This window comes from Pomacea canaliculata, linkage group LG4 (genome assembly GCF_003073045.1).
Source record: "Pomacea canaliculata isolate SZHN2017 linkage group LG4, ASM307304v1, whole genome shotgun sequence".
In the NCBI taxonomy this organism is placed as follows: domain Eukaryota; kingdom Metazoa; phylum Mollusca; class Gastropoda; order Architaenioglossa; family Ampullariidae; genus Pomacea; species Pomacea canaliculata.
The window spans coordinates 4,791,646-4,814,717 of NC_037593.1; the positions used below are offsets into that span (position 1 = coordinate 4,791,646).

General features: G+C 41.7%; 1 protein-coding gene and 1 long non-coding RNA gene across 5 annotated transcripts; one reads left to right on the plus strand and one right to left on the minus strand.

Annotated features, from left to right (window-relative positions):
- The first annotated feature begins 1,728 nt into the window (after nucleotides 1-1,728).
- On the plus strand, nucleotides 1,729-5,206 carry LOC112562143. The gene is made up of 3 exons (XR_003098795.1): nucleotides 1,729-1,841; nucleotides 2,512-2,710; nucleotides 3,167-5,206. It is a non-coding gene; the product is annotated as an uncharacterized LOC112562143 (long non-coding RNA).
- On the minus strand, nucleotides 4,649-22,839 carry LOC112562142 (GTP-binding protein YPTM2-like). Of its 4 annotated transcripts, XM_025235198.1 has the most exons (5): nucleotides 22,727-22,839; nucleotides 22,341-22,504; nucleotides 15,406-16,045; nucleotides 11,008-11,116; nucleotides 4,649-8,763 (listed from the first exon to the last, which is right to left on the minus strand). In XM_025235198.1, the coding sequence occupies exons 3-5, from the start codon at nucleotides 15,875-15,877 to the stop codon at nucleotides 8,460-8,462; spliced, it is 885 nt and encodes a 294-aa protein (XP_025090983.1). In that variant the 5' UTR covers nucleotides 15,878-16,045; nucleotides 22,341-22,504; nucleotides 22,727-22,839; the 3' UTR covers nucleotides 4,649-8,459. The 4 variants fall into 4 exon arrangements, with proteins under 4 accessions (XP_025090983.1, XP_025090982.1, XP_025090981.1 ...); XM_025235197.1 differs by lacking the exon at nucleotides 22,727-22,839 and having other exon boundaries at nucleotides 15,406-16,048; nucleotides 22,341-22,590; XM_025235196.1 differs by lacking the exons at nucleotides 22,341-22,504; nucleotides 22,727-22,839 and adding an exon at nucleotides 18,500-18,785.
- Between the last annotated feature and the right edge of the window lie 233 nt (nucleotides 22,840-23,072).

Sequence of the window (23,072 nt, forward strand, 5' to 3'; positions counted from 1 at the left end):
TGTTTTCCTAGTGATGACCAGGGTTAGTGATGAAGCTTAAATATGACTTTAAATGATTTCAGTAGTGCTGATTGCGGCTTGTGTTTTCCGCGATGATCTATAGCTATATATATATAGCTGTGCCTTCCACAGAGACCGACTTCAAGAATAGGAAGTAAAGTAACAACATATACAAACCGAGAAAGATCCGTTCGAATCACAACAAATGCAATTACGCATCCAAGCCACCATGCAGATGATAACGACCATACAGTATTTAGCGCCTGTGTCAGAAGACACGGAAGCTGCCGTACTTTGCAGATAACGAAGCTGACTAACAATGATTAGAACCTTCGAGGAAAGAGATTCAAGAAGTTGTGCATACACATCTACAGTTTTACAGGATACATGAGTTAGGACACCAGCTGACATAATGAATAGTGTTCATGCTACAAACTAGCATGTTGTGTATACGTGTGTAAACTAAATGACAACAGTTGCGGTTTTGATTCATATACATGGACCCAATATGTTAGCTCGCGCAACTCTGTAAAGGTGATATCCTCAACACCGTGGCTCATGTTGCACCCTAGCAACAGTCGTGTGTTATCAGCTTTCGATAACCAAAAGGAGTAAAGGTGTTGTTGTTATACCAAAGTTGTAAATGCAATTAAGTTAAAGATATAGTGAAGATGTCACATGTTAATTATCAGCATTGTATATCATAAACGGTTACCGAAATTTTGAGGAGATCAACAATTATATTTTTCTAGGGAAGCAAACCAGGTGATGTAGATTGTTTGCCGACGCCCCAAATACGAAAAATACACAAATAATAAAATACTTTTTTGAAAAGTTGACAGTGTGACAGGATGACAGACATGCAGGCAAAATCTCTAACCATCCCCACTTCTCACACATCTAAACACACATACACGTGCAGCTATAGACATGCAAATATGAATTTACCTATACCTTTATCTTGTAAAGAGTATTGCAAGCGTCTGACCATGTTTCCATATGATTTTGCATTAATCACACAAGATAATTTACAGAGTTACAGATTTAAAAATAATTTACAAAAGCCACGCTGATTTCTAGACAACTGGCCGTCAGTAAAGACCTCAAACACAATAATTGTGTCGATGGCATGCGCGTATGAATCAAAGGCAAATTATTCAATTAATAATGGACTGACTGATCAAGAGTCTTCGATCATGAGCGGTCACGTGCCATGCTCAGACATGCTGGGCTTAGACCAGTTGGCAGGGTGAATATGTAATTAGTTGAAGGCCTTCGACAACAGAGGGAGCAGCAGACATATTTGTGTTCACATCGAACTCTGAACATCTGCTATTGGAACGCGAATCGTCCATTAACAAAAAATATAAGATGAACATCGTTTAGGACTAGGAGACGAGATATTGTGAACTAAATCCTGTCTATATTTTTTGCTCACTGTATGAATTAACCGTTAGTTAGATTTTTTTATGCAAAAAAAAAGACGCACACAAACAAATATATATGTATTAGCCAATGAACACGCTTGGCTGAGCGCGGTGAGTGTACATTGTGTTCTCACGCGACTAATTTTTATTCCACGAGAGACAAACAAGGGGGTGAGGGTGGGGTAAGTCATTATTACTTCGATTGAACTATTCACAGTACATAAGCTCATTGATTGCCTGTGGGTACTGCCAGCTGTGAACCACGGGATTGTCTTATGAACTGACGCAAATAAAGGGGGGAGGGGTATAACATAGTGATGAAGGATTGACGGTGAATCATCTAGTTTAGTTACTGCAGTCTTCATCCAGACAACAGCCTTTGTGACTTGTGACTTCACTGAGACAGCAGTGATAGTAAGTAACAGCCTATAGTACACTTGTGATTTCACTGAGACAGCAGTGACAGTAAATAACATCCTATAGTACACTTGACACTTCATTGAAACAGCAGTGACAGTAACAGCCTATAGTACACTTGTGACTTCACTGAGACAGCAAGTAACAATTAACCTATAGTACACTTGAGACTTCATTGAGACAGCAGTGACAGTGAGTAACAGCCTATAGTACACTTGTCACTTCTATGCTAGTTCTCTGTTTCGCAAACTACGGCGGTGGTCCTATTAAAAAAACTGATCACATCAATTGTGTGAAAAAAACCAGATTGGATGATTTTTATACCTCCCATCGGGTACTGTTTGAGTATGAAATTGACAAAACCTTCATTTGTTTGTTTGTTTGTTTGCTTTGTATCGTTGGTTTGTTGGTTGTGATGCGCTATTATCAGATAATAAGAATCATTCAAGCGTGTCCTTAAAAGACATATGTTCAAGAAATAGAGTTTTGGGACACAATTCAGTTCCATGTAATCTATGGCGTCCATTGTGTTCGTTAGCTGTAGAAATCGCAATATCAGTCATTGTTTGTGTTCCTTGATTCGCACTTAGAACATGACACTAATGTTGTGATAGAGCGTGGTGATGATGATTGTTGTTGTAAGAACATTTCTTTTCCTTGTTTCCAGGTCCCTGTTGACATCCAGGATGATGATCGTCTGTCTCCTGCTCGTATCATACTTGCTTTTGATGGCGGTATCGTCAGCTGCTCCTGTTTCATCTGCAACATTTAACCTCACGGCCATAAAACAGTCGGAGGAGCTGGAGGAGGGCCTGCTGACCCAACTGTTCAATCTTGAGGGCGAGCTGGAGACACTGGAGGAAGAGGTCGGTGACAGAAACGCAAGTATGCTAAGGGTGGAGTTGATGGAGAAAACTAGGGGTGGATTTTATGGAGAAGTGCTTAGACTTCGCTTCTGCTTTTAAAGGCTAACCCGAGTGCAAGACTTTTTTCCTAGAGTGGTTTTAATTCATTAGGATATGCTGTATGTTTGATTTCTAAACCCCAAGCGAAAATTTTACCTTTTTAAGGCCTTTGAACACCGAGATTTTCCCTTGGGCTTTGTAAACTCTTTTCCCGCGACATATAGGATCCTCTCTTTCTCATCCCTTATGAGCTACCACTCGTAGAGGAAATACAATGGGAGGCAGTATGGATGAACTCACGCCATCGGGAGAAGGTTTTGTATAATAATAATAATAATAATAATAATTGTTATCTTCTCATGACGTCAAAGCCCTTTGACCTCCGCGCGTACTTTAACGACGATCTTGCTGTCCCAGGTTCTCACCAAGCTGGAGGCTAACGACGTCGGCGACACCCAGAGAACAGCAGGCAAGATCAGAGAGGAGAAAAAGAACGACGACAACGAAAAACAGAGTCTGAGTGGCAGACACAACGTTCTTTGTCTTCGCTGTACCATAGCCAGCGACGAGCCACTCGATTGAAAAACATCTTAATGTGACAAGATGATCGAGTGAGACCAGTGACGTTGACAGCAATGGCTACCGACGGATGTTTCCAAAAAGGGATCTTAGAGCATGCAAGCTGACAAGATCAGTAAATTTTTGTTGAACATTGCTAGTATTGTGTGTTTGGAAAAGGATATTGTTGAAAAAATGCAAAGTTTGCCTCAACATTGTTAGAAGTCCTGACCTCACTTGCTGCGAGCATTTCAACGAGACTTTTTTTGTCTTTTGCTGCAAGCTCAATGTCACGTGACCAACAACAGTTGTTTTATACGAGCTTATGCACACACACACATACGCACACATATACAAGTACTCACTAGCATTTAACCCTGCAGTTAAGAACTTACACACACACACACACACACTGAAAAAGAATAGGACATGGGTGAACTCCGACAAAGAGAATGTTTTTCTTTTCTTTATTACTTGTCCTGACAAAATACATGAACGTGATTATGACAAGAGGACAGTGGGGCTAATAACATGACAGTGTCCTAACATGTGTAACCATGGTAAATAATGACACTAACCCTGTGCTTGAGATTCGCTAGACTAATCCAATCCACTGTAGGTTAAGGTAAGACACTTTGATTTGCAAAACATTTTAAAAAATAGTCAAGAAATTGTTATGAGGTTTTGCTCGGTTCCAAACCCATATTGTAAGTTAAAGAGGGGTGAATGTTTTTGTTGCAAGAAGGCTCAACTAGTCAAAAAATTTATATGTACAGTGACTTTTCATCATGATTCACATTTCTATGAACATCCTCTGGAAAAAATTCCATTTTATGTGTGATAATTTTTTTTATGATAAATTGTGTATTTATTTGAACAATAGATGTATATGGATTTGTCTCAAGTTGATTTCTTTTTTGATGTTAGGTTTAATTAAAACACAATAGTCTTAATTTTTTGAATATAATTCAATAATTTAAAAAAGCATTTAAAATGAAAGTGATTTATGGCACTGTCGAGAAACTTAACATTGTCTTAAGACGTGGAGAAGCACGAAAATAACAAATATGAAAACATTTTTTAAATGAGGGAGGTAAGTCATGCAATGCTGATTGTTTATGCCGGACTAATAAATTCCTTTAAAACGCACAAATAGATTACTCATTGTATAAGCAATAACAGAAATTATAACATTGTTGAAACAGAAATAAAAATAAAGAAAAAAATATGAGAGAAAAGTATACACATATAAGCGGTAGACAGACATGAGACCAAAATAATTTAAAATCAAGAACAATAAAAAGGCTCCACTATGCTTTTTTTTTTTTTTTTTTTTTAAAAAAAAAAAAAAAGAAGATTCTAAGTGTTTTAAGTAGAAAACTCATGCTGCCTGCTACCCGGTAGTGTAGTGGTTAAATCCCTCGCTTGCCACCACTTCAAAGACCATAAATTCATCTGTTGGCAGGTCTGGTCTTCAAATGTTTTTGACGAGTATCCCGGGTTCCATCCCCTCCCCACTCTTAGTGCAAAATCTCAAAGTGGAAACGCTTTTCGCGCCAGAGTAACCACCCTGTCTGCTGGACATTGTAAGTACCGGGGAAAAAATAATTAATTTGTTCTTATGCAATCAAATACTCAAACTATGTCACTCATTGACACATTTGCTTAAAGTCTTCAGCTGTACACTCTAAGTACAAACAGTTCAATCAGTTCACTTTGTGACTTTTATCTTAGATAGGTGTTATACTAGCTATGTTATACTAAAGCTGCAGGCTATGAACATGAGGTCTGTAGTCATTCCCAACATCAGTAGGTATTGTCTATAAGTCTAGTCGCACAATGAAGGTCTCCTAAGTGTAGATTCTGAATTCGGAAAAATAGAAGATAAAAATATCAAAAGGTGGGAAAAAAATGAAAGACCAAATGAATAAAATTTCTTGAAAATTTCCCAGTGGTGCATAGTTTTAAACACAAGCTTCATTTTGTACTCAACTGACTTTAAAAAAAATCAAAGGGTGAAAGAATATATTATATCAAAGTTATGTAACTGGAAACATTCACTGTTTCTTGCCTTTGATAAGTTACTATAACATTAGGCCCTTGCTATCTTGCCTTTTAAGCTCAGGGTTCAGATAGACTGATAACATAACAATAAAAATATAAATAGATATAGATAGTAACTGAGTGACAGTGTATTATACTTAAAGGCTTGCCCACACCTTCAGAAGATAAATAAAAATAATTCATAATAACTCCATTACTTACAACCTAAGAACAGTATGTAGGAATCTGACTTATGCTTTATCTCATACCTCTAACTCTGCTGGTTAGTTCCCAGTACTACAAACTGACTCAAGTCTGATGATTTACAAGGTAGATATTTACCGTAGAACGTCGTAGCAGGTGTGTCAGACGTCCAACATCAACCTTGAGTTTTGCTGTAGCACTCACAAATAATTGTTTACCAAGAAATCTTCTTAACTAAGTTAAGACATAAAATTGCTGCTTTCACAGATAACGATATTTTAAATTTTTAAAAAGTGCATATCAAATTAACTGCCGTGAGATGTAAGTCTAGAACACAAACAAACAATAAAAGAATTGTTGTTTGCCTGAGCATGGTAAAGATGACAAGTATCTCTGACCGGCTAACTGCTGGTATGTTATTTTGAGACCACTCGGGAAGAAGACCAATCTGGAGGTAGGGGGAGCAATAGGGGTATAATTCTTTACAATAACTTACAGAACAGCAAGTAATATAAGTGAAAGACTTATGTTTCTTTATGCGCCAGTAAAACTGAAAATAGGTACACTGAAGGGCTCTCTTCCCCCCCCCTCAGAAAAGAGAAACGGAAAGAAAGGATAAAAAGAAGTGGTAGATTAGATAGTAGATGTGCAGACACACACAAGATACACACAAACGTGCACACACACACACGCGCGCGCGCACACAAACGCAAGCACTTTAACAAATTATCGCGGAAAAATCGCTTTTGTGTTGCACAGTCTGCATCTGCCGAGCTTACATACGATTTGTATCCTCGCTTAGAACTATTTTCCAGATAAAACGTTGCACCAACAGGCTCAGATATTTTCTGTGAGTTCCCAGAAAAGTTAAAACTAAGCCAGAAGTTGAGTTTTCTTTTAAAAAAAAAACCCCAACAAAACAAATAAACAAAATAAACTCACTTTGTATATCCTTAATGATTTCTCTCTCTCTCTCTCTCGTCAAGTATGTCTAAGCGAGTAAAGGAGATAACTACTGATGAACTGAATGTAGCTAATATCTCGAGGCTGGACACAAAATATCAAAGAGAATCAAAGCGACACAAAACTTGTCTGACCAGACAACACGAGGCCTCTGCTGGTACACAACCTTTGACCTGCTGCATCGTTCATACGCGCAAACAAAAATGTTGATGCCAGGCTCTTTGATATTGTTTGTACTAATGACAAGCTGAAGTCATGGAAGGTACACCAAGGTACTCACCTAGCCTCCTCCCTTGATACATAACTAAATCCTAAAGAGGACATTAAGGTGAGAAGCCCGTCGTCGCTACCTGTTGACATCCGACACAGGTGTGCATGTCAACAATAGTATTGCCTCCCTTGCTCTGATCGTAAATAAAATCACTTCTGTACTAAAATTATCTGAAGCATAAAAAAATATAATTTCAATGATACATTTCTGTGACCAAGTTATTTTTAGCGCCCGACAAGAATTCCTAGCTAAGTCCTCAGTCACGTGTGTTTGTACAGGTGTGTCTCGAGTACAAAGCTGACGTGCGCGAGGAAAAGATCAGGGGAAGGCGAGTTGACTACAAGAATTTTATTTTTTTTCTGCGGACTCTGTAACCTATCTTATCCTGTGTGTGACGTAAATGACCAACGATATAGTATATCTATATTAGTACACCGATATAGTATAGGATATATGCAATGAGCAAGCCTAGGTGCCACTGTACATGTCGGCACACCCAAGTTCCTCAAGCTGTAATAAACTCAAACAGATCTAAGTATCACAGGGTGTGAAGTGACTGAGATCGGGGTGGTGTTCGTGGCTTGTGGGGTGGTGGAGAGAGAGAGTGAGGGAATAAATTACATGTTCATGTCGTCAGCTGGTGTTTACTGACGAGATGAAACTGATAACCAAACAGATGAGAAGCTTTGTGGAACTGCGTCAGGGTCGAGACAAGTATCTATAGGTGTGCAGGGGAAGACAACTGAAACATCAACCTAACCATAAACTTTTTTTCATGTTACTCCCTTCCCTATCATCTTTTTTCTTTTTTTTTTCTTTTGTCCATCCGCCACACTCATTTTCTTATCTCCCTTTTCCATTCGTTTCTACTCTCTCTCTCTTCCTTTCCACCTCTTCCTCACTGGTTCCGTAGTTGTCATTCTTGTGGCTGTGTTAACAGAGTGGTCAAAATGTTTTTTGTGCTTGCACGTGTTACATACTGTACATGTCAAGCTCATTATATTTACATAGAGTTTCTTAATTACATTCCCTTCACGATTTTCTAAGAAAATGCACATTGTCAGTGACTATACCATCAGGTACATTGTGGTTAAAGCGCACGAAAGTTATTTCTACTCATTTTGGAAAACCGTACTCTCGTAAAGCCACAGAATTTGGCACATCCTTAAATTTTCATCATTAAGCCTTCTCTCCTACAAAGTTTGTAACACAAGGCACAGTAAGTCGACACCTTTGACCTTTTCCAACGGCTGATTGTCATGGTTGTCAACAGCATCATGTCAGGGTGGTCCTGCTGCAGCTTGTGAAGGCTACGTCACGCTCTCTGAGGTCACAGTTCACTGCCTGTCAGTAAGCGATGGAAGGGTCAAGTCTCTTCTTCCTCTTGAGATAATAAATGTTATGAGAAGTTCTTGTCCGGTGTCTACCCTTCAGCAGTCAGCATACCTGAGCACGGTTTGACCGACTTCATACTTATCTTTGTCTTTTTGGCGCTTAGTTTAGTTTAAAGAAACTTTCATGTTTCTTTAAAAGTATTTTAAAGAGAAGAATCGTTTTCAGCACAAGGAATTAAACTGCTTGAAAAGTATATATATATATGAGGTTCATCTTTTGGACAGCAGGCAATTTCTTGCTCCACGTGGAGATACTTCTGACAGAGAGGTCTGTCTTTCAGCAAGCACAGACGACACTTCTCGATACACGTAAGTCATTGGTGGAGATATCAGGTCGAATGTCGATCAACAGAGGTGGATCATGATGTAGGGTCACCTTCACACTGTCCAGCAAAGCATCAAATACTCTCTGCACGTCACTCATGTGCGCCAGGTCTAACTCCATATAAGGAAATCCTCGCATCTCGGCATATCCCGCCGCGCGCTCGTATGCAACCTTCCGCGCCGGAGAGTTGCAGCGGGTGCCCACGATGATGCAAGAGAACTTGTCGCTTGGTCTGTAGTAGTCCATGTTTTCGATCCTGTAGAAGATTAAGTACTGTTTTTACTAGCTCTAAGATATCTTAAAACACATGATGTTACATATTACAGAGAGAAAGAGAAGAGTGTGCATGTGTGTGTGTGTGAGAGAGAGATTTTCATTATGAGACAAGGCCGCTTGGTGACTGTTTTGTGCGCCAGATATTATATTTTACTTTGGGTCGAGTGAATCCGTGCTTTCTGCACTGATAACGGTCTCAAATAAAACAGAAAGGCTAACAAACCTATACTCCAATCACCCACGTGTATAGTACACCCCCATGCTCCAACAGAACGACCGTCATTCTGCCAAGAAGGGGGAACTGCGACGGAGCCCAACCATCAGCCTCCTCCCAGTTATGAACCCCTTCCCCTCCATCCGAGACCACCCACAGGCCTGCATGGTGAGAATCTACATCCCCTTCAAAGATAAATGCTCTACGGGGACCGTAACTAGGGACCAGAGACGAAGCTACCTCAGAGGCAGTTTCAGACCAGACGATATCACATTGTCCTTTATACACCGGATGTCAGCAGATAGCCGAGAAGTCTTTATCTTACGTCAGGTCTCCTTACAGATACGGACGGCAGGTTCTACAAATAATTGTTTAATCCACCCCACCAAGTCCACCATCATCGTAGCCATCAGCATTTCAGTAGAAGTAGATGTTCTTAAAATAGCAAAAATAATTTTCAGAAAAAACTTAATATTGACATAATGACTTCCGCAAGCATGTGTGTGTGAGAGACTTGGCGATCATCTCTTGCCAAAAACAAAAACAAACTTGAGCACTACCTGACTTCATTTGACCAGACACACTGGAAGAGTAGTAACAGTAACGATTGATGCCTCGGGATTTTGCTGTCGATCAGAGGCAGGGATACCCCAGGGTACACTTGCTTCTTGGCTACATCACTTTGTTAAGGGCGACAAGAGAGAGATCGGGGTGTGCGCTGGGTAAAGTAAAGGGGTGGTGCCGGGTGGCGAGGCAGGGAGGGAGCGGAAAAGAGACTCACGTGAGGAATGAATGCAGTCATGTGCAATTATGTTTACCCAAAATGTCAAGATCTAGCACTTGCACACAAAAGGTTTCACTCGGCAGAGGGAGGGAGCTTATGAGTCTCGCCGGCCTGGAAACCGTCAACGCACGAGGAATGCAACGTGTCGCAAAATAAAGTCCCACTTCAAACACAAGTTTTTAAAGCCGATTCATATATTACCTGTCGGCAAGTAGCTTGATGTGTTGTTTTGGGTGGAGAGGTGGGGTGGAGGAATGGAAGGGAAGCCATAAAGGGGAAACAGAGGTGAAGGGGATGGGGCATCTACACTTGAGTCACCTGATGCATGGACTCCCACGCGGCTTGTTGACTCAATGGGCAAGTGTCTCTAGAGCTTGCGTCATGAGTCACTTGCATTGACGTGCACAAGCACGCACACAACACACACGAACATATCCATTGCCGAAAGGACTTCAAATTTTGGATTGAAGTTAATTGGGGGCGGAAGCCTTAGCGGTTCATTCCTCCTAGCTCTGCCATTTAGCGCAGGATTTGCCATCTTTGTACTAAGGAAACGTCTACCACTGAAAAGGAGATAATGGCTGAAGACGACTGCAAACTTTACAGTGCAGGCTGTTCCAAACTAGTCATGTCGATCGGGTCATGTGCTACGTGGGGTGGAGAGAGGAAAGTTGGGGTACAGGGGTAAGGGTATTTAAAACTCGATTGATCAACCGCAGCGTGGTCACGTGTTCATGAGCCGTTTTGCCACAAACTTGTATTACTGGACTGATGGCAGACGATTTTTTTTCCAGTTAACTACTAAAACGAAACAGCTGTGTACAAAGTTTCCGGTTTAGTCATATTCACTGTTTAGGCTCGCCGAGACTAACAGCGGAGAACTTCGCTAGAGGCTAAGCGTTGGTCTTGGCAGACAGACAGCAGTCCACCTACACACGTCCGTGGTTTTGCTCATTACTCATTCCATTTTGGGTCTTATGTCTGTCGTGAAATTGAAGGTTGTTGACAATGAAGAGAAGCTAGTGGTGATGTGGAAGTGTCAGTTTGCGAGAAGAGGAGGAGAGAGGGAGGAGATAAGTCATAGGAACAACCTTGACATAATTGAAGCAGATAATAGAGCATAGAAGACGCTTCCGCAAACGAATATCTTGACACTAATACAGAGAAAAAAAGAAATAAATTTAAAATAAAGGACAAGAAAAAAAGAAAGAAAGACTTCACCTCACCATGAGTCAAGATTTTCGAAAGAACTTTCTTTAGTCACATCAAACATAATCAAGCACCCGTGAGCCCCTCGGTAGTACGATGATGTCATACTGCGGTACCTCTCTTGCCCTGCAACCAAAATAAAGGAGGAAATAAGTGCAATCTTTCGTAAGAAGACATGTTTATCACCGTGATTATAAATGTCCTCCCCCCCCCCCCTACTTCACCCAAACCTCGATCGGTTTTATCATCCGCAGGCTCAGCTTTGATGAAGCGATAAGCGAGAGCTCGACCCAGACAGGCAACAGATTGAAGTTTTCTCGTGTTGTAGATTGGACTTTGTCTTGCCAGTCTTAACAGGTCATGACGATAACAAGGACATCAACACTGTCCTCCGATCAGATCAGCTGGCTGTTTCTGGAAGAGGACACTGGGTAGTCTTCATCGGGCCATGACGACGGCACGAGTGTCTTGACAACAACGGTTTGTCTTTGTTTCTACTGTCCTTCTAGTCTGGGGGCTGTCAAATTTTCTATTAAATGTATGTCCGTACTAAATCCCTTCACCGTTCATAAAATAATCAGGTTAATTACACGTTCAGTAAAAATGTTGCGAGCGAAACAGGACACGGGGTCAAAAAGAAAGTTCCTTGCTGACGCCATAATGGCTTAAAAGCTCAGATCATTGAAATACGATGCTGGCAAAGTCTTGCTTACAAAGTTTGGCTAATATGACAACTTAAAGTACATTCCATATTTAAGTACTGTTTTTATTGTTCTTTTGAACGCCAGCGTGGCATCTCAAATTCCCGTTCACGAGTCAAAGGAGGACAGGTGAGTAACCTCTGGAAACTGTCCCTCGTGCGACATTCCTAAAGTAGCAGGGTGGTAGGTGGGTGGAGGGGTTGATTGCAGTCTCCCACTCTTCTAGAAGTAAGTCGTGGTGTGCAGGTGTTTTATTTCTGTGCAGCTCCTCAACATCGGCACGTGCGACACATACACTGCCTATCCCCGATCTTTGCTCGCAGGGTGGAACCAACGTCCCACCTCTGTTCTCTCTCTTTATGCTCTCTCTTTCTTTCTCTCTCTACAGCTTCTCCCGCTTTTCTGCTTACCGCCCTTCTTACTCATCTAAGATCCTAATTTTCTAGAAATTGCCCGCACCTTTCTTTACTGTGCGGCCACCACCAATCTTTACCGGTGAGCCTTCCAGTCCGCTACCCGAGTACCCTTCCCACACTCAGGGACAATAAGAATACTCAGGGTATTCTTGTCCACGCAGTCCGACACTCCGGCCCTACGCCAATAACCTTTCTGTGACGGTTGGTGGGGTAGTGGCTAAAGCGTCTGTCATCACGACAGCGAGAATCGGAGTCGTGGGTTCGTATCTCGGTTTCGACATGCCCTTCTCTCAATGTGGCACTGTTTACAGGGCTGACTGTCGGTGGGTTTTTTTCCCACTCATTACAGTTTCCTCCACCGTTGTGTGTGTGTGAGAGAGAGAGTCAGAGACAGGGACAGGGACAGGGACAAAGAAAAAGATGTACGATAAGCGCGTGCTCGTGCGACTTAAATAACCGAATTGAGCCCGCCTTTGTCGGTGGGGTAACGCGCTCTATAAATAATTTTTTTTTATCATCATGGACTACAAAGATACGTCCTCAAAACTCAGAGCATAAGAAGCCAGAAAAAGCGAGAGGAGGTTTTTCATGAATCCTGTTTGGCAGAACGGTGCACAAACGAGATCAGAAAAGATTAAGTCGCAAGGTCATCAGGTGAAAATGGCTAAATTGCTATGTTAAAGGATATTCGTCACTTGATATTTGTGAGTGGATGTTTTTGACTTGTGTATGTGTGAAAGAGAATGAGAGAAGCCGGCTCGTTGGGTGAATGTTGAAACAAGAGTTTGCATGTTAACATTACTACACAAACGGAAAGACAGTTGTGATCTCACAAAGCGAACCGCTCGTGGTTCAGATAGGGGTCCGTTAGCAACGAGACAAACATTTGTTTTCGTTGTCCCAGCCACTGCCGTCATAAGGAACTTTTTCATCTTTTGTTCCCCTTCCCCACCCCACCCTCAGTCCTGCTCTTTGTGTCACAAACACCTGGTAGTCACGTGTGCGCTGTTTCAAACGTCATTAACAACGCGCCAACGGCCAGGTCCACATGACCAGAATACCTGGACACGTATCCGATCGTGATATCTGTCACGACAACATACCCTGAGTACGCTGAAGTCACCTACGTCGGCCTTGCTAACGGACGAGTTATCCACGGGGCGCTGAAGGTATCAGCCACAAGCGACGACAGAGAACACACGGAGTGAAACAAGAACGCGCCCATGAGCTGTGTTGACATAAACATATTTTTTGTCAAGTCCTCAGGGACAAGGAAGGGCGGAGTGTGGAAACAGACTTAGACTTGAACAGAAGTTATTCAGTACGACAATAGGTTACAAAAAAAAAAAAGGAAACAAAACCTAAAAACTATGGCAGTACGACGACGACGATGATATGATGATAAAGACGATGACGATAATGACGGCGATGTAACAGTCGTCACTCTCCCATTTTTTTCCAAGGTCGTTAGGGGAGGAAGGTTTTTTTGTGAGACCGGTGCCCTTCTCTCCCTCTGGCGGCTTTATTTTCTTTGAAGCTACAAACCTCTATCTTCTCATTAACTCTGAGATTAGAGGGGGGGGGGGGATTTGGTGTTTTACGCCGTGTCAGCAGCTAAGGCTATATTACGGCAAGCAGCCAGCCCTGTAAACAGATGCCACGTGCAGAGAAAGAACAGCTTGCCCGAGACGAGAAATGAACTCTGGGCAGCCAACCTTCACTGCATTGGTGACAGCTGAGATTAGAGGAGGTGGAACACAGGACAACAAAGATGACGTACATGAAAAATGATATCCATCTAGCTATCAATATCAGTCCATTAGGAAATGTTTCTCATTTTCTCTAAAAATCCCATGCGAGCAGATTGTTTTAATTGCATAGTGTTGCACCTGTCTTCAGGTAATTCCCGCTCCTTCATTTCCCACCTTACTGCTTTCAAGGTTGAGGAACTACGTAGTTATTAATCAGCAGAAGTAAGCAGTTGGCATGCAGTTGGTATTGCATTCATGTGTCTGATCACCTGTAATTTTCCGAAAAAAAAGTAAAGATAAGATCTGTTATGTCCTACTTTCTCGGGAACACCGTGGTGTCCAATGTCTTCCGGACCTAAGATAAAAATATGGCTTCGCTGTCAGCAACCTTTCTTATGTTTAGCTAATGTTTCCCGTGGTGCACGGACAGGTATAATAAAATTGTGAAATTTGTCACGAGTGCACGGGATAGCGCAACTAATAACCGGGTGGCAGGCACTGAATGTAGGTCATGGTGACATCAGCAGGACCTTGCCCCGTTTTGAGGATACACCGGGTACATGCGATCGGTGCAGCCTTGACCCGCAATGACCTGTCAACATCAAGACTACACCCCTTAGAAAAATTACCTTCGGCTGAGTGTTGCTCACTCAGGAATTAGAAAGTCTTTGCTGATGTGATGTCAGAACTATGACATACACACCTGTTTGATACAGTAACAATAGAGCGAACCCTGGCCCCGGGCTGTCGTTGTGGGAAAACCCTCATGACAGCAGTTTTTCGGAAATCACTGATAGACTTGACTGACTGACACAAATGAAACCGAATGCACGGAGAATCGTCTTGGGTTTCTAATTTGGACTAGAAGCTAAGGCGGGAAGTAGCTAGGATTACTTAAGATTCGTTCGGGGTGGGTATCACGAAAGGTAGCAACCATTGTAAAAACATTCTTTGCGCCAAAGGGTGATTCGGAATTGTACTTCTGTTTATACAAATGGGAATGTACCCGTGTAACGGCAGGTCAAAGTGTCATGGTGAAAACAGGTTCAGAACGATTAAGAATATTTTATTTCTAATACTAATAATGAAAGATAGAGGAATAACAGTTATTTAAAAGGGAGTTTCTTTTAAAAGGTATTCAAAATTATCACAGTAAATGATTTGAATTGGACACAGACAAACCAGCCTGTCACCTCAGACAGTAGCTAAAGACAAAGAGGTTAACATTTATTTCCGGTGTGCACCTACGGATGTGACCTCTTCGGGTCGTAGCTAAAGACTGAATGCCAGACGGGAGCACCAGGATTTCTCTGCAGACCTCTTAAGTTTGTACCAGCTATCATTTACATATCTCTACCTCCAATCACTACCTCCTAGTTTTGCCTCCCTTCGCTTCCTCTGCCATCGCTACTTCCATGTTATCTCTACATATGGGTCATAGCTAAGGCCCTAGTTGTGTTATTAGTGAGGGATCAGAGATCCCTTGGATCACGCAATCGTGCTGTTAGTCAGTCTCACAAATTTGGTCAAGCAAGAAAACTACTCACCTCCAGTGTCGGCAATTCTGGCCAAAACAGTCTTCCCCTGGTGCGTGAACCACACGTCGACGAACCCCCCGGGTTTCAAAGCGGAGCACACCAAAGCCCGAGGGCTGCTTGGCGATTCCGACCGACTAAGACTGCCAAAACCTAGGGAGCTCATGGAAGAACTCCTGTGGACGGTGTTGTCGTTGTTGTCGGAGACACTGATGGAGTCGCGGAAGTGGTTCTGCCGTGCCAATATGCGCAGCAACGAAGACTTGCCCACACTGAAGTCGCCAAGGAGGATGAGTTTGACTGTCAGGTCAGGGCGGCCGGAGCCATTGTGGTCAGTCATCGCACCTCCGAACGAGTTGGCTTTAGTCAGGTGTCTGACGACAGGTGTGTTCCCGGGTCGCCCCTTCTCCTCCATCATAGGCATGCTGACGGTGACTTCTTCTGGCAAGATCTGCAGGAGAGTGTCGAAGTCTACACATGCCATGAGACAGGCTGGTGGGCAACCATGTTGTTCTCTGTTTGGACTCTTTCCAAATTCTTTCTAAAGAAAGGCATAAGTGAGCTGGGAGATAACAGATGACTTCTTCGAAGTCGTTGCTGTAGGAGCTTGCAAGTCCTGGACTGCCACGCAGGGGGCGATAAGTCTTCAGTTCTGCTGACAAAACGTAATCAAAGGACGATGAAGACGACAGATACACCACCCGAGGGGGTCTGTCCTATCTTGCTAAACTGTGTTGTAAATGAGCGAACTCACGTTCAGTCTTTAAAGCTAAACATAAAGAATGCAAAACAAAGACTGGTGTTGCTCATCAAGACTGGGGCGTCATATCCCAGCACCACCCGTGTCTCACTACTTCTTTCTTGTCACGGAAGTACGTATACTACCTCCATGACTTAGCTTACTCTGTGTGTGTGAGAGAGAGAGACGAGACAGAAACAGACAGAAAGACAGGCAGACGGGCAGACAGGCAGACCGACAGATTATTTGCACATGTTTACTGCATTGTCATCAACATTCGGTATTTGGATACAATCCAGCAAAAGGTCAGTGGGCGAGATAAAGTTTTTGTGAGCAGAACGTTGGTGATGGGGAGGATGGAATGAAGGAGGAACCGATTTTCTAAACGTGTTGTTCACATGAGCGTGTCGAACGGGTTGGCGGATCCTCCAGAACTCTAAGTCCTGATAGCTTGGGGTACTAACGTCCTCTCGGGGTCTGGCCAAGGGGTCACTTTATTGTCCTCCCCTTCTTTCACCGCAATCATCAATATAATCTTTCTTATCTTCCCCTCATCGCTAGCTTTCAGATTCAGAGCCTCCTCGTCGACTGTTCCAGATCACACGAGCAAAGAGCGAAAGAGAAGTTCAGCACCATGATATCTGTGTATGAAGCTATCCACAGAAACACGTGACTCAGAATTTAGTTCATTTCCTGAAAATAAACTATCGACAAAAGAAAAGATAAAGATTGCTTCTTCCAGAGTCAAGCGTATGTATGAGACCCTGGATAGAATGGCCACGTAGCCACTGGTTTCGTTGACATTGCTTTTTTTCAAAATATAGATAGAGAGATAGAAAATTATATATTAATACTACGTGACAGGAGAAAAGGTAATCTCCTCCCCCTTGCTGACATTTCTTAGAGGACAATGGATACACGTGAAACAGTAACCCCGATAAGGTTTTCAGCATGAGTGGCCTCCACATGCCAAACAAAAGGAGGTTTCTAAAACATATCGACAAAGCTGATAACATATTTTATTAACCCTTTGCGTGCACTTCTCAGTCTCTCTCTCTCTCAGAGTGAAAGAAAGAGGAAAAATATAGGAGGAAAAAAAAACTAAGACAATGTAGACATAAAAGAGTAAGTCTGATAAGGTTCACAGCATGTTGAATGGCCTGCACATGGCGGAAAAAAGGTATCTGGGACATTAAGACGTTTCGTGTGTTCACACACACACATACACAGGTGTGTACAGTTGAGTACTTACTCTAGCGACCGTCACACCGAGTTTATATGACAAGACTTTTTGTCAGCAGCATAGACATAAAGCTGTCAAGTTAACAATAAAGTTCGTTCAACGACATTAAAAGCCAGGTGTAAAAAAAAGTAATGTTCCACTTCATCAATAGTAGATGTAAATACCTGCATTATAACACAGAAGATGGTAGTCAGGCGGAAGATGCTTAAAGTATAGTGTCACTGTGAACACCGTGACAAAATCACTTTGCACGCTATATATTATACTGATCTGGTGAACTCTAGGTGAACTCTAGATGACGGTTTCACAGCAGTAAGCGATTCACAGTAATGTTCCCAGATTGGGACCTGATCTCATCAAAGCAAGTGTGTGGACCTGAGGTTGTCATGGTGCAATAATGGCGCCTTTAACACTCATTGTTCTTGATGAGAAAGGACGAAATAAGTGCAAGCTACCACAAACCAGTCATACAAGATTGCATATCGTAATTACAACCAGACACATATTGTACATGGTAATTACAACCAGACAAATATTGTTATGGTATTTCGCAACAATATTGTATTGCTCAACAACTATTTGCACGATGTCTTCGTTCCTAGCAGACCGACCGAGACAAAAACTAAACTCAGTCGGTTCTGTACTTTGAAAAAAAAGGTGTTTGCATTAGAGCCAATGAGAAAGCGAGAGACAGAGGAGGAAGGAGAGACAAAGAAAGAAATAAAGACGTGAATCCACATATTTACATACGAATAATGTTATGGGTCTTGCAGTGCATATAGTTCAAGAGTTCATGACCCACAGCACATTCAAGCCTCCAATTGACGTCCAGATAAGACAGACCTGCATTATGTCATCAGTCAGGTACCGGGGGGCACCGAAGTTACCTCCAGGGTCACAAATGTATTGTCCTGCAGTCGAGTGCGAGTTATGATTTTTTGTGTCTGGGATGTGAACAATGTTGTCATGAACTGTGTGAACAGTTGCAGTCAGCTTCTCTTGTCAGTCAACAGTTCACTCTTTGCAACGCTGACGGACAAGAAAAGGCTGGCTACGGCTGAAACTGCAAAATACTAAGCACTTACTGCAAAAAAAAAAAATAAAAAAAGGTGTATCTCCCTCACCTGAGCAAAAGGTAATACCCGGTTCTCTCGTCTAAGCTCGAGTATCCAGTGCAAAAAGGCAAAGCGGAAAAAATATTTCAGAGAGACCTGCTCTGCAAGGAAGGCACTGCAGCAATAAAGAAAAATTGCTATGGCGCTAACTTTTAAACGGGTGGGTAGGGACGATTAAGGGTACACAAAGGAGGGGTAGCCGCGGTGCGCGAAGGATTGTGGTGCTAGGGTCGATGACGAGCTAAAAATAGCGATGTCAAGGTGCAGCTAAACACGCTGGAGCCGATACGGTAGAATCGACATTACCTATAATTGGTAATTATTTTATAAACACACACAATATATATATAATTATATATCTTTTCTCTCTCATTTTCTCTTTTTCTATCCTACCCCTGTGCAACTGGACACACATAAATGTTTACTTGCACATTTTGCATACACATCAAAAGTTATTTTCTTATATCATGTTTACAGCAAGCAAGACGTGAGTGAACTAGTGAATGAACAAGTGAGCGATTAAGCAAATGAACGAGTGAGTGCGCGAATGATTAAAGGAGTGAGCGACTGAATAAACAAATGATAGAGTGAGCAAGTGAGTGAGAGAGCAAACGCTTTAGATTACATGATTACAACATCAAACGCCTGCTTGCGATCGGTAGATCGATTCAACTGTATCTATATGTCAGGAAAGTTTACTCTGCGCCTGATGCAGGCCGCGTGCTGCCATCTGCCGGTACGTCCGCACGCCGGGTGGTGAGGAGGCGCGCGGCGCGCCCAGGCTGTTTGTTGACAAACATGACCTCTCCATCTGAAAGGTCGTTTGAGTCACCATTGCCCTACAAAACAGCGAAGATGAATTTTTTTGTTTGTTTGTTTTTGTTTTTTTTGAAATGGACAGATTATTTTTGATGTGGCTGAGTAAGGGAAAAATTAGGAATGTTTCGTGGATCAGCGTAACTGCAGTCTTCGAGAAATTTCCTCCGCTGCAACCGGTGACCCGCTCTTTGTGTCACGTGCTGACCCGACATGACGTCAAGTTTTACACGTTTAAGGTCATTCCTTGAAAAGGAAAACTAGAACTCTAAATATACTTGATCATATTCTCGTATTTGAACAATAAGTGTCACAGGTTCATGACTTTTACTTTATCATAACGCCTTTAATTAAACTGACACCTGAAACTCATTTCCAGAAGATCCTTATATAGATATAAATTGTAAATTGTAAATTATAAATTGTATATCTTCACGAAAACTATTTGTGAGCGTCTTTCACTGCTTTGTTTCTTCCCAGCATGCTCGGCTAGTGTCTTTCCTCTCGCCATTTCCTCGTTTCGAGTTAAACTATGTTAAACCCTGAGAAGAGCGCTGTGAAAAATCAGTCTGGCGCAATGTGTGTGTGCATAAAAACACTTCTCACGTCAATTGGCAGATTTCCAAATAATGTTTTTTCACAACGGGAATATCTATCTTGAAAACCTAGCTTGACGTATCTATATTTACAGGCTCACGCAGTATGACATAATCTGTATAGATAGTACATGTACTTATGTCTTTTAAAGAAGATTTACACTCCCAAGTAAAGCTGCAACGTTTCCACTCACCTGTCTACCTGTTTGTCCTTAACTATCCCTTTTTTTGTGGATAGTGATATTAAATTGTCTTCAGAGGCTGGAGTGAGACAATGCAAAATTCTCTGCTTTGACCTCAGATGCTACGTTAATCAACACCTTCATTTAATTACCCCAGATCTGGTCAGCCACTCAGCAGCCACAATCCTTACAGTGTTCAGTGTTTTGACCCTTTGTGTACTTAACCCCCGGAAGCTCGTTGCAACGACGCAGTTTTCTGACACCAGCTTCTCCTGGTGATGACACAGGTCATCGTATGATAACATTGGAATGATCATAACAACCAGGGATCGATGTCGGGAATGGTAACTTGATCCTCAACAGCCATTCACCTGCATTCAATGGCGTCCTGAAAGGAGGCTAGCAGGGCTCAAGGCCGTGGATGAAGGACTGGGGTTTGTACTCAACAACAGTCGCAAGCACTTGTAGGAAGTAAAGGTCAGGTGAGGTCAGAGAGGTGAAACGCTGTTCTTGGATGATGTGTCATTCGCTTGTTCTCTGCGTTCACCTAGGTTCTTCAGCTTTTATTTAGAACAGTATATCAAACATTTATACTCTTCCTGCATATCAGTTTAGCCACCGAAGACCAAAATTAAATCACGGTTATTAAAAGTTGATTTTGAAAATAAATAATTTTTAAGTACAAAATCTCTGTCTACATACTGTTCTGCGGCTGTCATAGATAGACGAGCAAGAGAGAGAGAAAAGTCCGCAGGTGTAATTTCATTGTTCCAGTCAAACTTTAGTGAACTTTTAGCACACAAATTTTAAGTTTTCTTACCTCTGTATTAAACAAGATTAAGGGTCTAAAAAGACATTTAATTATTTATTATATTTAATCTATATAGATTTTTCTAAATATCTCAGGCATTTCTTAATTATTCATGACTTTATTGTGTTTAATAATCCAAGTGCTGTAAATTCCCTATGATGGTCGTGAATAAACTTGACTGGACTTTGCCCTGTTTTTGAAGACCTGACCACTGCCAGCGAAATCACGGGTACAGCGTTATTATTGTTAGCTGATAATAACAACGATGACAGCAGTAAATCCTTACGTTTCTCACCCACTGGTGAAAGCTGAAAAACACTCTAGCCATCCTTTGATGGCCCCTAATCGGTAACCGTTGTTGATGTTTACTTACTGACCTTATCAGTATTACGTCACAAGGTGCATTTGAGTTTTTTTAAACTTTGTAGACGGTTACCGTGTAGATAAGTGGGTGGTTTGTTTTTACGGTGATCGGGGTTAATGTCGAGGTCATTATTTCACCGACGCTAAAAGAAAATAACATTTTGAAATGCACAACACGTACTAACAATAAAGAGTTCGAAGAATGATTTTTATCATTCAGATGATGATCAGGGTGTGTGAGAGAGAGATTGCTTATAAAGATAGATAGGAATGTATGTGAATATATATATATTCTGAATATCTCAGTACCCATGAAAAGGGTTAAAGAATTAAAAAAACTTTAATCTTCCCAAACTTTGGGGCAAAACGGATTTCCCCCAAAGTCTGTGAGTGAGAGAGTACCTTGTCAGTTTTATTGTGTGCATGAGCAAAAAAGAATGACTCGCGTGGAATGGTGGTAAAGAGAAAACAAAATCACATCAATTACACAAATATAGAATTAACATTTGTTATACATATTTACTTAAATAAAATGCATATAATTTTATCCATATAGATATATACGGATAAAGATAGTTGTATATATTTTATATTTGTGAATTATATAGATACAGGGACTTACACAAAGAGAGTAAAGAGTGTGATGAGGGAAGAAGTATTTAAAACAAGGGCAAGAGTATGACTGATACACTGTACCAGACGCAAAGTGAATTAAAAAGATTCAGGGAGTCTGTCACGGACGCCGGCTCTCGAGCAACATACACACGACGTCGCTACGCGTTCTTTCAACACACAGAACAACGATTGCCTGAGACTGTCCACATGGTGTTAATAGGTTGCTGAACGTCTCAGGATTTCACAAACTTCAAGTCACATATGCATAAATAATAATCCGCCTCAGCACAATATCCTATCGGCGAAACACAGTTATCGGTACATACAATGTTTACAATCCGGGGCCTTCCCCGATCAACCACACTGAAATAGATCTGAATTCTTAATCCTAACCTTCACTCTGAATCTCAATTCTTATCATGTAGTTAATAATAATCGCACCAGCAGTCATTTAGTACTTTACTCACAGTTCTGTTCGTCCACCCAGTTCCAATTTTATTATCTTGTTTACATTTTGTTGGCGGCGTGAAACCCACGGTACACACAGTCTACACACTGCTGGGCGCTTCACCGAAGGCGACAAGATTAGATCTAGACGAATCCTCGATTAGAAGGGCGCTACCACAATCGCCTGTACACAGAAGAAAAAGAAACCTTGTCTAGGCATGGAATTACTTCTAAGATCTACGCTCACATTAACACTCACACCACATCGATCCTTCCACTCCGCCAATGCCGTCTGCTTCTCTACAGTTTTCGCTAGAGTGATCTCCCTTGCCTCGCTGACGCTCTCACTCATCAATACATGTTATTTACCATTGTAATTTACAAACAGCGAAGGGATTAAACTAACTTTAAAACATGGAGGCATGGACTGATCCGTGACAGAGTCCACCTTTCATCATCTTATACAAAACCTTCAGTCCCAGACAGGCAGGTGTTCCTCATACAGAGCAGCTGCACATGAACGGTCCTTCTGATTCGCTCACAGCGCATACGCTCAAAAAGAAAGAAAAGAAAAGAAAAGAAAAAAGCTTGTTGCCTTAATAATCATCCGCAAGAGACTCCTAAGGCAGAATTTTATCGCTCGACTGGGTACAAATAAGTATGAACAGTGTGTGATAGAGACAGTGAGAAAGAAAGAGAGAAAAAGACTTTATAGTATTAAAAGAACTCTTTTTTCTCAAGACACAAGTGTG